Here is a 15,214-nt window from a genome sequence, read left to right as displayed (position 1 = left end):
TAGATGTAAAAAAAATAACTACTACTTGCTTTATGACCTACCTATCTCCAGATCTCCAGTTGTATTCACCCTCATTTTTCTTTCTAGCTACGTAGGAACCACAACCATTCTCTTTTGCCTGTGTTGTGGAGAGCATGTCTTCAGAAGATGCTTAATTGAGATTAGACCGATGGAAAGCCAGTGGGTATTAAGACATTTAGCACAGGGATGGGGGAATTCAATCTAAGTGAAATTTGAGGAAGGCACCATCCTTTGAGAGAAGGACAAGACCTATTAAAAGGAAATGTGAGGAACTCTTTTCCGTGTGGGGAGGGACCTGGAGGTGGCTCCCTTTAGTCACTGCAAAGGCACAGGCAGCTCTTGCTGGTGTCAGTTGATGAATACATGTCATGGGGAGAACAGATGGCTAATGTGGTTTTCTCAGGAGTGGGGAAGTTCTGCCTTATCCTGATGATTTGATTGACCTCCTGCGTCTTCCTGAGGACTAATGCTGTTGGAAGTCAGTGATGACTGTACTTTCCCTGACTAGATCCATGACAACGGATGGAGGAGGGTGTTTGATGATGCAATCATGTGGGCAGCTTTAAGATGTCACGTGGTAGAATAGATGTTTGAGATGAAGAAGCCTTCTGGACAGGGGAATAGGCTGGATCGGCTGGGCATGTGCTGTGGTTGCTCCCTCATTTCCCAGGTAGGTAACCCCCGTCAAGGTCAGATCCAGTGTGGTTGGGAGATCCTTCAGGGAAGCTACTTCACTGCTGTGCCAAACCTTCCTTTCTTCAGTGCCATCATGAATGTAGTACTAGGGGTGTCTAGGTGGCTCAGTCATTAAGTGTCTGCGTTAGGCTCAGGTCATGAGCCCTGCTTTGGGCTCCCTGCTCAGTCATGAATTGGTTTCTCTCTCTCCTCTGCCCATCACCACCCAGCATCACAAGTGCCTCTCTCATTCTCTCAAATAAAATATATTTCTTAGAGATTTTATTTATTTATTTGACAGAGAGGGAGTTCACTAGTAGGCAGAGTGAGAAGGGAAAGCTTGCTCCCTGTTGAGCAGAGAGCCTGACATGGGGCTCAATCCCAGGACCCTGAGATCATGAGACAAAGGCAGAAGCCGAACACTCTGAGACTCCCAGACACCCCAGCAGTTGATACAGATAGGGTTGCCTAGGGGCACCTGCGTGGCTCAGTGGGTTAAAGCCTCTGCCTTCGACTCAGGTCATGATCCCAGGGTCCTGAGATCAAGCCCAGCATGGGACTCTCTGCTTAGCAGTGAGCCTGCTCCCCACCCCCACCCCGCCTCTGCCTCTTGTGCCTACTGCTCTGCATAGTTGTGATCTCTCTCTCTGTCATATAATTAAACAAAATCTTAAAAAAAAAATTAAAAAAAAGACTTGCCTACCTAGAACAGACACATGAAAAAATGTTCATCATCATTAACCATAAGGGAGATTCAAATCAAAACCACATTGGGATACCACCTTACACCAGTTAGAATGGCCAAAATTAACAAGACAGGAAACTCCAATGGTTAGAGGATATGGAGAAAGGGGAACCCTCTTACACTGTTGGTGGGAACGCAGGTTGGTACAGCTACATTGGAAAACAGTGTGGAGATTTCTTGAGAAATTAGAAATAGAGCTTTCCTATGACCCTGCAATTGCACTCCTGGGTATATACCCCAAAGATACAGACATAGGGGAAAGAAGGGCCATCTGTACCCCAATGTTCATAGCAGCCATGGCTACAGTCACCAAAGTGCGCAAAGAGCCAAGACATGAATAGACAAAGAGGATGTGGTCCATATATATATATATATATATATATATATATATATATATATATACACACACACACACACACAGTGGTGTATACATTGTCCATATATACAATGGTCCATATATACAATGGTGTATTATGCCTCCATCAGAAAGGACGAATATCCAACTTTTGTATCAACATGGTCAGGATGGAGGAGATTATGCTGAGTGAACTAAGTCAAGCAGAGAGAGTCAATTATACGATTTCACTTATTTGTGGAGCATAAGGAATACCATGGAGGACATTGCATGACGCAGAGGAGAAGTTAGTCGGGGGGCATCAGAAGGGGAGATGAAGCATGAGAGACTGTGGTTTCTGAGAAACAAACTGAGGGTTTTGGAGGGGGTGGGTGGGAAGTTGGGTGAGCCTGGTGGTGGGTATTAAGGAGGGCACGTATTGCATCGAGCACTGGGTGTGGTGCATTAACAATGAATCTTCGAAAAGTGAAAAAAATAAATTAGAAAAAAAAAAGAGTGGTCAACCTGGAGGGACAAACATTGTTTCATAAATATATAGTCTTTCCTTTTTCCTCTGAATACAATACCCTCCTTGGAAATTCTAAATCCCACTCCTCCTACTTAAGTCACCGTGACGCAGAAGCCTCACCTTCTCTTTGAGCCTCATGTCTTTCTCATGCCCATACTTAAGAACTTGTTTTTTTGTGTGTGTGCATGAAACTGTCTGACGCCATTTAGAACAGCACAGGAAAAACAAATTTTCCTCTCCTCACATTCATTCTGTTGTGTGAACTGATCTCCAGGCTTCAGACCTGGAACAGAACGTGCAGACAGAGCTGGGGATCAAGGGCAGCCGGAGCTTCATTGCTTTGCCAGCCAAGGAGGCCTCAGTAGGTCAGGGCATGAAACCCGCAGCCCACCCAGAGGAAGGGGCTGGGTGTTTGTAGGAAAATACTGGATTATGTCCGAAATCCAGAGGATTCTATCTGTGCTGCCAGTGTTGTTAATCATGTTGTCGGGGTGGAACCAATTCCTGTAACAAAGGGCTGAGAAGTGAGGAGAAGAGGTTTGTGGACAAGAGAAAGGTTACTTATTTGGAAATGGAGTCTCACTGACGCATTAGTTGCTTTTTTCTTTGTTCAACCTGATGCTTTCCAAGTGGTTTTCATTTCAGTCAGCAAGACAAAGGTTGTAAGAAGACTGCATACTTTACAGTGAGAAACCACTCAGTGTCTTCTGGAATGGCTAAAATAAAGAAAAAGGATAGCATCCAATTTTCCTGAGAATGCTGAGAATTCGAATTCTCCTATATTGCTGACGGGAGGGTAAAAAGTAGACGGACTGTGGACAACTGTGTGGCAGGTCCTTATGAACAGAAACACCTACTGAAGGGGACTCTTTGTTACCCAAAAATATGTCTCCTTGGCCTGAGCATTATTTTCGGCTGGTTATTTTGAATCAAAGGCAGATAAAGGAAAAGCTCTGAAATCCTGTGTTACTTTGAAAGAGACATTTGCATTTATACAGGTAAGTTCAGTCTGTCAGGTATCTCCCTTTGTGTAGCAGAAAGAGGGAGACAGTGTCAGTCTCCCAAAATTCTGATTTTGGAGAAGGCAGGGCTCGAACTCTGCTCCAAGCCCCAGCCTTGGTTCCCCTGCTTGGCCTGGTCACCTCCCCAGTTCCTTCCCAGCAGGGTCACCTGTGGAGTTTCAGGAAGGATCTTCTCTGCGGGCCTCCCCCTCAGATTCTGTCAGTTGGTTTGGCCGAAAACAACACTGTTGTGTTAATTAAGGACTCCAGGAGATTCTTGGCAAGACTAGGGGGGGAGCCCGAGGGCTTTGGGCTTTCAGTGCCTGTCTGAGAGTGGATTTGTGGCGTTGGTCCTGGAGAGGTGACAGGGTCTCTGCTCCAGGAGTCTGGGAGGGTCGGGTCCATGCAGCCCTCAGCTCCGATGTTGACGCTGAAGTTGTGAGTGGCGGTGGCAGGGGACCCCTCCCTCCCCACAAAGCAGGTGAGGAAAATGCAGGGATGGGTGTCCTCACGGAGCTCACAGTTTCTGAGCTGCTCCGGACACAAAGGACTGGAAGTTGGGCCTTTTCTGCATCTTTGAGTCCTGCCCGCGGGCGAGCGGTGTGAGGAGAAGGAGGTCGGTTGCTTGATTTCTGGGCATTTTCTCCTGATGCAGCTGTGATTTCCCCCCAGATCCCTCGTGAGGACGAAATCTAGAGGTGGAGGCGAAGGCAGAAATGGCCAGTTCTCAGGTGAGCCTGGTGTCCCCGCGGAGCCGTGTCCTCTGTTTCTCCACAGACCCTCACGTTTAGAAGCTGCAGATGTAGATGCCTCGAATCTGGGTACTTCTCGCTTCTGTGTTCACCTATTTTTAAGATGTGGTCAGAAGTGATACTCACGGTTAGGTCTTTAGAATGCTTCTCTATGTCCCAGAGCCTTCTGTCCTGTGTCCCCAACCTGGCTTCGATAGTGCATCAGCCGTTGTCACTTAAAGTCCCACGAGGAGTGACACTATTCCGTCGGTGGCAGATCCGGAGGGGAAGGTGTCGAGTCTGAGATTCCTGTGGCTGATGAGGTCTGGTCCTGGGATATCAGGGAGGGAAATCATTTCTCATTCGGGCTCCTTTGGATTCTCAATCAGCTGTGTGCAGCTGGGGAGTAAGGAAATGCAGACATAAACTTGATGAGTAGGAGTCCACAAAACTTGGAAACTTCTCATTCTAAGAAAGGGGGTGTGCGTGTCTTCATCTTTAGTAGGTGAAAGAGATATTCTACTTAAAGTCCACTAGAGGAGGGTGCCTGGGGGCTCAGTCAACTAAGGTTGGACTGTTGATTGCAGCTCAGGTCGGGATCCCAGGGTCCTGAACTGGTATCTCCACTTCTGGCTCTGTGCCCAGAGGGGAGTCCATTTAAAGATTCTCTCCTTCTCCTGCCCTTCCCCGTCTCCTCTAAAATACAAATCAGTCTTGGGGATCGAGGGTGGTTCAGTTGGTTAAGAGTCTGCTTTCTGCCTCCAGCTCAGGTCGTGATCTTGGGGACCTGAGATTCAGCCCCACATCGGGCTCCCAGGTGGGCAAGGATCCTGCTTCTTCCTCTCCCTCTGATTTTCTGCCTGTTTGTGGTCTCTCTCTCACTCTCTGAAATAAATACAATAATTTTTTCAAAATTTTAGTTACTGTGGCACCTGGGTGGCTCAGTGGGTTAAGCCTCTGCCTCCACCTTAGGTCATGATCAGGGTCTTGGGGTCCAGCCCCACATCGGGCTCCCAGGTGGGCAGGGATCCTGCTTCTCCCTCTCCTTCTCCTGTTCTGCCTGCTTGTGCTCTCTCACTTGCTTTCTTTGAAATAAATAGAGTCTTTGTAAAAAAAAATTTTCTTTATTTGTAAGAAAAAGAGTGAGCACAAGTAGGGTGTGTTATGGGCAGAGGTAGAAGGCTCCCCACTGAGCAAAGACACTCCCCCACCGCCCCAGTGTAGGAGGCATTCCCAGGACCTTGTGTCTTGGCCTGAGCAGAGGGCTAATGCCCACTGACTGAGCCACCCAGTTGCCCCTATAAATATAATCTTTTTTTTTTTATAAAATTTTATTTATTTGACAGATGGAGATCACAAGTAGGCAGAGAAGCAAGCAGAGAGAGAGGAGGAAGAAGGCTCCCTGCTGAGCAGATAGCCCCATGCGGGGCTGGATCCCAGGACTCTGGGATCATGACCTGAGCCGAAGGCAGAGGCTTTAAATCACTGAGCCACCCAGGCACCCCTATAAATATAATCTTTAAAGAAGATGAAAATAAAAATAAATCTTAAAAATTCAAAGAAAAGAAAGGAGTAAACTAGCTATTTCTAGCACAGGGACGCTATGCTGTTTCAGTGTAGTGTCTCTCTCAGTTGCTTGGGGCCCAGACGAGTGTCCATGATTAGCTGGAAGTTCGTCCAGCAGCACTGCCGGAATTCCCCTGCAGCAGGGCAGAGGTGGTGGAAGTTTCCTGAAGACCTAAGAGATCAGTAGGCAGGGGGCACAGGAGAGCTTGTCTGCAAGGGGCAGTGTGTGGGGGTTTCTTTTCAGGAGAAGGAAGGTGAGGAGTTCTGGGGACCCTGTGTAACTTACTCACTTCTGCGCACTGTACCTGGTTGTCAGAAACCCATTGGTTTCTTAGGGTCTTGGTAGTTTTGAGGTGGGTCCCCTGCTGGGCCTGTCTGGACTCAGCCGTGATCACTGGGGCCCTTCCTCCATTCCTTTGCTCAAGCCTCCTTGCCTAAAAGCAGCCTCTACAGATCGTATAGTGATTCAGTTGTTTAGGTATAGCTACTGTATTTCCAAAATCAGATTTATATTCTGAAATCCTGTTTTCAGTCCAGTGGAAATACCAGTGATGATGTGTCCTTTGATGTGCATTAGGCGCTGATAACATTTGTTTCCATTCACCTGATGGGAACTTCTTTTATTGGCTTGGTGCTGTCTGCCAGATTTTCCCATCATGTACCTATTTTCCCTCCTAATATTTGTAAGGAACATAGGATACTGAGGAATATGCAGGAACTGTCGCATTTCTGATGTAAACTATTTCTTCTGTATTTAGCTTGTTGTAGGTTCATTCTTTCACTTTCCTTCCTTCCTTCTTTTAAATGTTTTCTCATCTGAGAGTGCACTTGAGAGTGATGAAAGGGAAAAAGGGAGAAGCAGATTCCCGCTGAGTGGGGAGTTCAGCTCAGGGCTCTATCCCAGGAGTTTGAGATCATGACCTGAGCTGAAGGCAGACCCTTAACCAGCTGAACTATCTGGGTCCCCCTTGCTTGTAGTTTCTGAGGAGGAGAACAAAATCAGAAGAGGTGTGGATAAAATTAATTGTCCTTCAACTTCTAGTCTGTTGGTAAATACCTGAGAAAGGCAGAGTAGGACATTCCTCAGGGAACTCACAACTGCCTCAAGGTTAATGTTTTGTTGGATGCAAAAAGCAGCCTTAGCCTAACAATAGACCTCCAGGATCCTGTAATTCCTCTTTAACATATGAAAATTGCTTTGAAAACTTGAACTCCATTCCTCAAATGTAGCTCAGGCACCATCCTTCAAGCTTGGCGCCCATTGATAGATATCTGGAGGGTCTCCAGACTAAAGTGTTAACTAACTAGTGAGTGGCCTCATCAAAACACCAGCTGGCCCCTGAGGGTCCTGGAAACTTGCTTCCAAATTCCTTAGAGCCTCCTGCTATCCCTCACCTCCTCCCCACCTGAAAGCATAGAATCAGTCCTGCTTACAGTCCTCTCCAATTCCATTAGGACCACAGTGTTTTTTACCATGGCTATCTCAACAATCCTTTCTTCATCATTCACTCCAGAACCCCAATATTTCAGATCAAAACATGTCTAGAATACCTTGACCATTGGCTCCTCTCCCACATCCCAACACTTTGCACTGGACAAGGAGGGCTGTCACCTCTGTGTAGTGGATAGAGTTGACTTCTGGGAGTGAAAGTCTCAACCTGGCAGCCCTCTGCCCCATAGGTTTTTCGTTAACTGCACACCCATCTCCGGGAGAAGGAAAGGTCGGATCTGGTTCTAGCTGGTGACATTAACTCCAACTTTCATCTTAGGATACATCGTGAACTGTGTCAGTGGCCACTTGGTGACTGTGGTGTTTATTACAGGGACTGCTGACCTTCAGGGATGTGGCCATAGAATTCTCTGAGGAGGAGTGGGGACTCCTGACCCATACTCAGCGGCAACTGTACAGGGATGTGATGTTGGAGAGCTATGGACACCTCCTCTTCTTGGGTGAGGAAGATTCCTTCCACATTTCCCAAAGCCCACTCAGGGTTTTATTCCTTCCTGTGAAGACTGTCTTTTCAGATATTTCTCTTGGAATGACTAGAATTCAGATCCAGGCAGAAAGGGAAATAAGTAGTGCTTTGTAGATGGAGAGAAAAATCTTCATGGTGTTTCCTTCTCAGCCTTAGTTTCTCCTTCCTCAAGCAAACATCGTTGCTTGTGTAAATGAGTGGCAGTTCTCAACCTTTAGTGACATAAATGGTGCTTCTCACATCTTAAACTGAAATTTCCCCTTCTTATTATGTCTACTACTTGGAAGTGTAGGTCAGGATGTGAACAATGGAAATTTCTCTTGTGTATTCTTTCCTTTTTTTTTTTTTTTAAGACATTATTTACTTATTTGACAGAGAAGGATAACAGGTAGGCAGAGAAGCAGGCAGCGGGGGGGTGGGGGGTGGGAGTAGGCTCCCCACCAAGCAGAGAGGCTGATGTGGGGCTTGATCCCAGGACCCTGAGATCATGACCTAACCCAAAGGATGAGGCTTATCACCCTGAGCCACCCAGGTGCCCCGCCTCCTGTGTTTTCTAAAGGGACTGTTGGGGAACAGCTTTTGGGAAACCATTTTCCAGGATTGTACAGTATCGTCTCTTCTCTCCTGAACACAAGACTGATGGGAAGTTAGAATTGGCAGCAAGAGTCGTTATCCTTTTTCCTCATAAACAGGTCTCCTTCTGTCAAAGCCAGACCTGATCATGTTTTTGGAGCAAGAGAAGCACCTCTGGGATGTGAAGAGAAAGGAGACCAGAGGCTTCCATTCAGGTAGGTAGGAACGAATGAGGCAGATGACAGAGGGGAGGTCCAAGTCTGAAGGAGGAAGGAAATCCTTGTGTTCAGTAATGCAGTGTTGCTTCATGGGAAATTAATCATGAGCTTTTTCTTCTACTTTCCTCAGAATGTATCAGAATTTAATCCCAAATATTAATTTCATATACAGAGTCTCTCCACATATTTTCAACATCTATGATGTTTATTTATTCAGAAATGAAGATGTTGTTTGTTTCCTCTGTCTTAACCGAATGGACTATAGGGTTACATTCTGTGGAGGAGAATGAATATATTAATACCATAATACACATCTTTCAAGCTTTTTAAGTGTTCATAAAGTTTTCATTTATAACTGTTTATGATTGATTTTAATGAGAATTCTTCACAATATTATAGTCCATGAAGACATGCCAATCAGTTGCTTGTTTTTCATGGGCACATGGACACAGTTCAAAATTATGGTAATATAGAAGTTTTCCTTTTCTGTCATACATCAGTGTTTTATTTAGAATTTCACGAGTTCAGTTTTCTCTTATTCTGGTTTGGTAATTTCCTAAGAATGTGCTTCCTTGTCTGGCTCATTCCACGACATTAGTTAGGTGTGGGTTGGGTGTTATCTGTGCAGGTTGTTACAGGAAGAGAATTTTCAGTTCAGTATATTTCGGCATATTTCAAGACCATGTGAGGATAACAAAAAAGAATGAGCTTTATGCTTTTTGTCGGTAAATTATGTGTGTTTTTGTCTTGTATTTGTATGTTGCACATATATACTGTGTCACCCTTACTTTTTGTCTCCTTGGTGAGTGGTCAGTGAATGTTGTACCATGTCTAGGTGAGTTGTCATCCATATAGAATTAATTTCTTCATGTATTTGTGGGTGAATTTTTATTCTCTGCATGAGAGAAAGACTTTTTTGAATTCAGAGTAATTTTCAAATATTTTATACTTCTGTATCATATTTTGGTATGAAATACAAAAGATACACTTTATCTAATTAATTGTAGGATTAATACCCATGATATGTCTTGGTACCTTTGTCGTTGAGTTATGCGTCTTCTATGAGTATTTTCATTGTGGTTACCTTAGGGATTCGTTAAAACAACTTAGCTGTAAAACGAACCTTTTGTTTTTATTTTTATTTTTTAATAGATTTTATTTACTTATTTGACAGAGAGGTCACAAGTGCAGAGAGGTAGTCAGGGAGAGAGGGGGGAAGCAGGCTCCCCGCTGAGCAGAGAGCCTGGGGTGGGTCTCGATTCCAGGACCCTGAGATCCTGAACTGAACCGAAGGCAGAGGCTCAACTGACTGAACCACCCAGGTGCCCTGAAACAAACCTTTTTAAAAACTCAGTGTCAATTATATAGATAACTTCTTCCTGTCTCCACCCCTGCACACCCTCCCGAATTTGTTACCGACATCACAAATTCTTTTATGTTGTATACTTTATGACCTACGCTTGTAGGTCATATAGATTTTTATTCTTTTTTTTTTTTTTCCAAAACAAAGCTCTGTAGCAGAAATAAACGTGACTGGTATCTCATTACAACACAGCAGGTTTGTGTAATTGTCTACATATTTATGTTCAGCGGAGAGCTCTGTGTTCTCATGTGGTTGCAGTTTCTGGGTAAAATCCTTTTATGTCATCTAGAAAGACTTCCTTTAATGGTTCTTGTGGGACAGATCTACTGGTAAGCTTAGACGGGTTTTTACTTGGGAATGTCTTCGTTTCTGCCTCTGTGGAAAAGAATTTTGCTCGGTAAAGTATTGTTGGTGACTATTTTTTAATCTTTGAGTACCTGAGTATGTTATGCTGGGCCCATTCCTTTTCAGACTGCTGAGAACCCTACTAGTGATATTGTAGGAGCTCTTGCACAAGATGAAGTGGATTTGCCATTGTGTTTCTTTTTAGATTTATTTATTTGACAGAGAGAGATCACAAGTAGTTGAAAAGGCAGGTAGGGAGGGGAAGCAGGCTCCCTGGTGAGCAGAGAGCTGGATTTGGGGCTCCATCCCAGGACCCTGAGATCATGACCTGAGCCAAAGGCAGGGGCTTAACCCACTGAGCCACCCAGGCATCCCTGTCATTGTGTTTCAAAAGTCTCTCTTCATCTGTGGTGTTTGATGGGTTAACTATAACATGTCATGAGTCGTCCCATTCTTTGTATGTGGTCTGCTGTATATACCATAGTTTTATAAGGAAGTAATTTGAAGAAATTAAATATGAAAGCAATCATAATGAAAAGACATTTACTGTAGTGCACTGGATTTATCAAGCAAACTTCTCTGTGTCTAACTGGAACTTTATTCATGAAAAGGACATTATTCAATGGTTAACTGTGTTTGTTAGCAGACCTGTAAGGATTCAGGGGCAGATGGATCTCTAGAGAGGGACAGTTATTTTCAGTGTGATTCCTTTTTTCCTTTGACTCTATTTTGTATATGCAGATGAGTTTCCAAAGAAAGCCGGAGTAGCGGAAGTTTTCGTCAGATAAACTAGCCTTTTATCTTTTGTTTATACTGCTTTGATAACAGGGTACTGCTGACCTCACAGAATGGTTTTGAGTATATTTCTCCATTTCAAAATTATAAGATTTTCTTTATTGCTATGATTTTGATAAGGATTGTCATGAATGGTTTTTGTAAATGTTAGTTTCTTTTTCTTGTCCTGAACCATGGCTCACCATCTAATACCCAGGGTTCTACCTAACGATCGCTAATTGAACAAAGTCACTACAAATATAATGATAAGCCACAGCTACACAATTCTCAAGGACTGTCGATCAAATTTTACACTGTATGTTTCTCCTGTTGTTTTGTGAGCATAGAGAGCACAAGGAGAGTTTTAGGGTTTTGATCTGTACAGAATGCAATGTGTCATATTAAGCTAAAGACAGATTTTGAAGTCCCAGAACTAAGTAGGAAGAAGCACGTGTACATACTTACGTGTGTGTACCTATATCTTCAGAAGGAAAAGGAATCTTGGTTCAAACCAGGTCATTTCCAAGTTTGAAAACTGATGATTTCCTAGCAAGTAAAGAGATTCTGGATTCATAATAGAAATAGTTTTATCTGTATTGTATTGAAATTATGCTTACTACATCTCATGTATCTTAATTTGATAATCTCCCCCATGTGAATTGTCTCTTACATAACTAGGTTTTACTCCTGTAGGATCTACTCTGTTTTCCTTATTCCTGTGTTGACCTATTGCTTACCTACCTTAATAGAGATTTTAACAAGAGTTTCCATGGAATGACATGGTATTCAACATTTAATTTAAATGTGAGAGTAATTCTCAAGGGGGCATTATAAATTCCTTTAGTTAAATTGAGACATCACTCCTTCCTTTGTGATTGGAGAAGTAAGAGTTCCTTAGTCGTTATTCTTTTCCCTTCTAGGAAGTGATGTCATCCATGTTGGTCACTTCAGTGTCCGCACTTATTAGGTAAAAACATGGAGACTTCATGCATCATGGTATTTGTTTTTGTTTTTCTTTTCTTTTCTTTCCTTTTCTTTTTCTTTTTCTTTTTTTTTAACATTTACTTGAAGGAAACAAAGATGGAACAGGGCTGGGTGCTGACTGGTTGTTCTAACTTAAACAGAACACAGTGTTCTGTAAGGAGTGATGAGGCAGCCCAATGGAAGAGCTGAAACAGATATAGGCTGAAACATTGACCTGAATTCTTCATCTGGGGAGAGGACCCCTGTCTAAGGCTACACCACTGACTCTGAATCTAGAAAGAAAAATTGTACTTCCTTTCTTCCCAAATCCTGTCCAGTTCTTGTGTTTCATCTCTATTTCAGTGATGGAAGCATCACAGCTGACTTTCCCTCCTGTGTTCTGGAAACCTCTTTGTCACTGTACTCCCCCTCCCACCTAAGCCAGGCAGGCCCTTGCCTACCCTTAGGAGTAGCTTGGAGTTTTCTAGTGCCATTGTAAATAGTTGATAACAGGATCATGTGAGGCTTATGTGGGTATTAAATACAATGTTGTCACCACTGCACTGGAAGAGAAGCAAAAATCCATCACTGGGCCACAGGATTAGTTTAGGCATTTGGCACTGGAAGTTGTGAGGACAAATAAAACATGATGTTGTGACAGTTTGAGAGGAAGGTAAGTGCTATGGAAATGAAATATGGTAAACTCTTGAAATGTGAACAAAGATGTGGTAGAGAGGTCCCTTTGGTCACTGCAAGGCCTTAGGAAGCTATTCATGATGAGACAGAGAAGCGTTCCTGGGAAATGTGGCTGTCTGGGACGTGTGAAGCTTTTCTCATGATGTAATGTATTCCCTGCTGGTCCTGAGGACCAGTTGCTATTGGATGACAGAGATAATTGTACTCTTTGAGGCACAGATGCATGGAGTGTGGGTATTAGTTGATTTAAACATGGTGGGCATAGCTTAAAAGATGTCACATGACAGAGTAGATGTTGAAGACGAAGAAGGCTACTGGACACTAAGAGTGAGAACCAGCCAGGTGTGTATTGCGGTTCCACAAAGCATTGGTATCCCAGGAATATAACCCAACATAGGTCTGATCCAGGGTAGATGGGTGACCTTGCAAGCATGAGGACCTGTGGTTGGCAGTCCCTCCCTCACTTCCACTCAGCCCTGGGGTGAATCTATCCTGTGCTCTGATCCATGTGCAAGGCACTGATTCATTGAGAAGTCAGTCACCAATTACTAGCAGTGATGATTTCTGCTTCAGACAGTCTTCCCAACATTTGGGGTAGCTGTCCCTATTTTGTTTCAGAGCCCAAGCTATCCCTACACCCCTCTTGACCTGACTGAAAAGAGGATTTGTATGAGTTGTAGAGACAGGTAACATTCAAGTTGGGTAGCATGGTATGCTCATATTGAACATGGGATCAGTTGAAGGATAATACATTTTTCAGTACCTGTTCTGCTGTGGTCAGCAATACCATGAGAGCCTGTTGTGTACATGCAGAAAAGAAGGTGGATATTTAGATATTTATATATCCAGTGAGTTGGTAGATGCTCAGGTCTTCTGAAATAGCCCAGACAACCTCAAGTATAACCTGATTTTTACATGTCTTCTTTCTGGGATTGTCCACCCCCAGCCATGTGCTTATACTTGAATTTTCTTGGCCCCAGGATAACTGCCCAGCACCAGAGAGCAATCCATGTTTCTTGCAGCAAAGGAGACAGTGTAAATCTCATGGGACATAGGGAATTTGATTTGAACCATTTCTGTTCTCATTCAAGGAAAGCCTTCCTCCCCAAGGCAGCACTCTCTCTACGCCATTGACCAGAACTGTCACAGGGGCCAGTCTATGCTGAAACACATAACTGTAGCAGAGGTGGATGTGGAAGATGTTTTTGAATGTCTCTTCTTTGAATTCTTTCACAGTGTCTGGCACAAAGGCAGTGACACTTTGCCCTGAAACTAACTAGCTGTTTCAAGGAAGCCCTAAAATTGAGAGTGTCCTTCAAGTTAGTGCATGCGGATTTTCCACCACCTGCACTGGCATCCTGATGAAAAGCTGGTTAAGCCTGCAATTGTTTATGATCTTCCAATAAAAATAGTCAAATACAGATTTATTGTGAGAATGCTATATTCAATACTATATAATCCATAACATATATTAATGTCTTCCATGCATTTCTTAACTTAAAAAAGTATTTACATAAGTTCCAGATCAGTTTAAAATAAAGAAAAGATCTATTCATTTATTTTACAGAAAGCTCAGGTGAGAGGCAGGGGCGGGGCAGAGGGAAAGGGAGAGAGAATCTCAAAGTGACTCCCTAGTGAGTTTGAAGCCTGACACAGGGCTCAATCTCAGGACCCTGAGACTGAGATCATGACCTGATCTGAAATGAAGAGTTGGAAGTTTAACCCACTAAGCACCCAGGAGCCCCAGTTTGTTTGTTTGTTTTTAAAGAATCATTTACTTTAGAGCACACTAGTGAGTAGAGTGAAGACACAGAGAGAGAGAATCCTGAAGCCGATTCACTGCTGATGGGAGAGCTGATGACGTGATTGAACACAGGACCCTGACATCATGAACTGAGCTGTAACAAAGAGTGGCCATTTAACCAACTGAGCCACCCCCAGAACCCTTGTTCCCATTCACCTAAATTTGGATTGCTTTCATTCAGGAACGTGAACTAAGGTGTCTCTGGGGTGATCTCAGCTCAGTGCCTGGGCAGTGCTGATGGCTTGGTTTTCTCCCCAGAAGCCTGTAAGAGAGGCTCTGAGGTTGTCTAGGGTCTCTGTTCAGGCTTCTAATGGTGCAGGAATGGAGGCTAGCATCAGCCATGGGTAGTGACTTAGAACGTGCATAGCTACCCAGACAGAGAACAGAGAATGTTCTAGTTCAAAGCATTGGCTGGACACCCAAGTCAGTCACAGGTGCTGACAGTTCTCCTTAGTCAGGTAGGTTCATCTACACAGGAGAATAGGCAATCAGTGGACATTGTGTGTAATGGAGTCCCACCCACACTGACAGCTTTTGGGTGAAAGATTTCTACCATGACTTTGGATGAATGCTACTTTGTTAGGTTCACAGAGTAGCCAGGAATGTGTCTTTGGTGCTACAGTGTGCATCTTGGGTATCTTCCAGACCTTTGAAGTTGGCCCTATGGCCAATGGTTGGAAGATCTTAAAGTCAGACCTTCCAGGTACATTGACTTTGGGGTTTATCATGCATGTGACTGTACAGCAGTGCCAGGTGAGCAGCAAAAGATCACGAAGGAAAATGTATCTGTACTGTGGTGGATATCTGAGCCAAATCATACATGTGCCTTATACAGTATTGTCACTCTTCCTTGAAGTCATGTGGTGACCTCGTGATCTGTGTGAGCATTTCCTTGATTGA

General features: G+C 43.9%; 1 protein-coding gene across 1 annotated transcript; it reads left to right on the top strand.

The window, feature by feature from the left end:
- The first annotated feature begins 3,975 nt into the window (after positions 1-3,975).
- On the top strand, positions 3,976-13,780 carry LOC116863250 (zinc finger protein 780A-like). The gene is made up of 5 exons (XM_032850737.1): positions 3,976-4,036; positions 7,426-7,552; positions 8,271-8,370; positions 12,484-12,512; positions 13,602-13,780. Exons 1-5 carry the CDS (start codon positions 4,022-4,024, stop codon positions 13,778-13,780), a joined length of 450 nt encoding a protein of 149 aa, XP_032706628.1. The 5' UTR covers positions 3,976-4,021.
- The last annotated feature ends 1,434 nt before the right edge of the window (positions 13,781-15,214 follow it).

The sequence above is a fragment of the Lontra canadensis genome, unplaced genomic scaffold (assembly GCF_010015895.1).
Source record: "Lontra canadensis isolate GAN:19392208 unplaced genomic scaffold, GSC_riverotter_1.0 scaffold761, whole genome shotgun sequence".
Lineage (NCBI taxonomy): Eukaryota > Metazoa > Chordata > Mammalia > Carnivora > Mustelidae > Lontra > Lontra canadensis.
The sequence above is the reverse complement of the archived record's forward strand: the minus strand, read 5'-3'. Positions and strand labels throughout refer to the sequence as shown.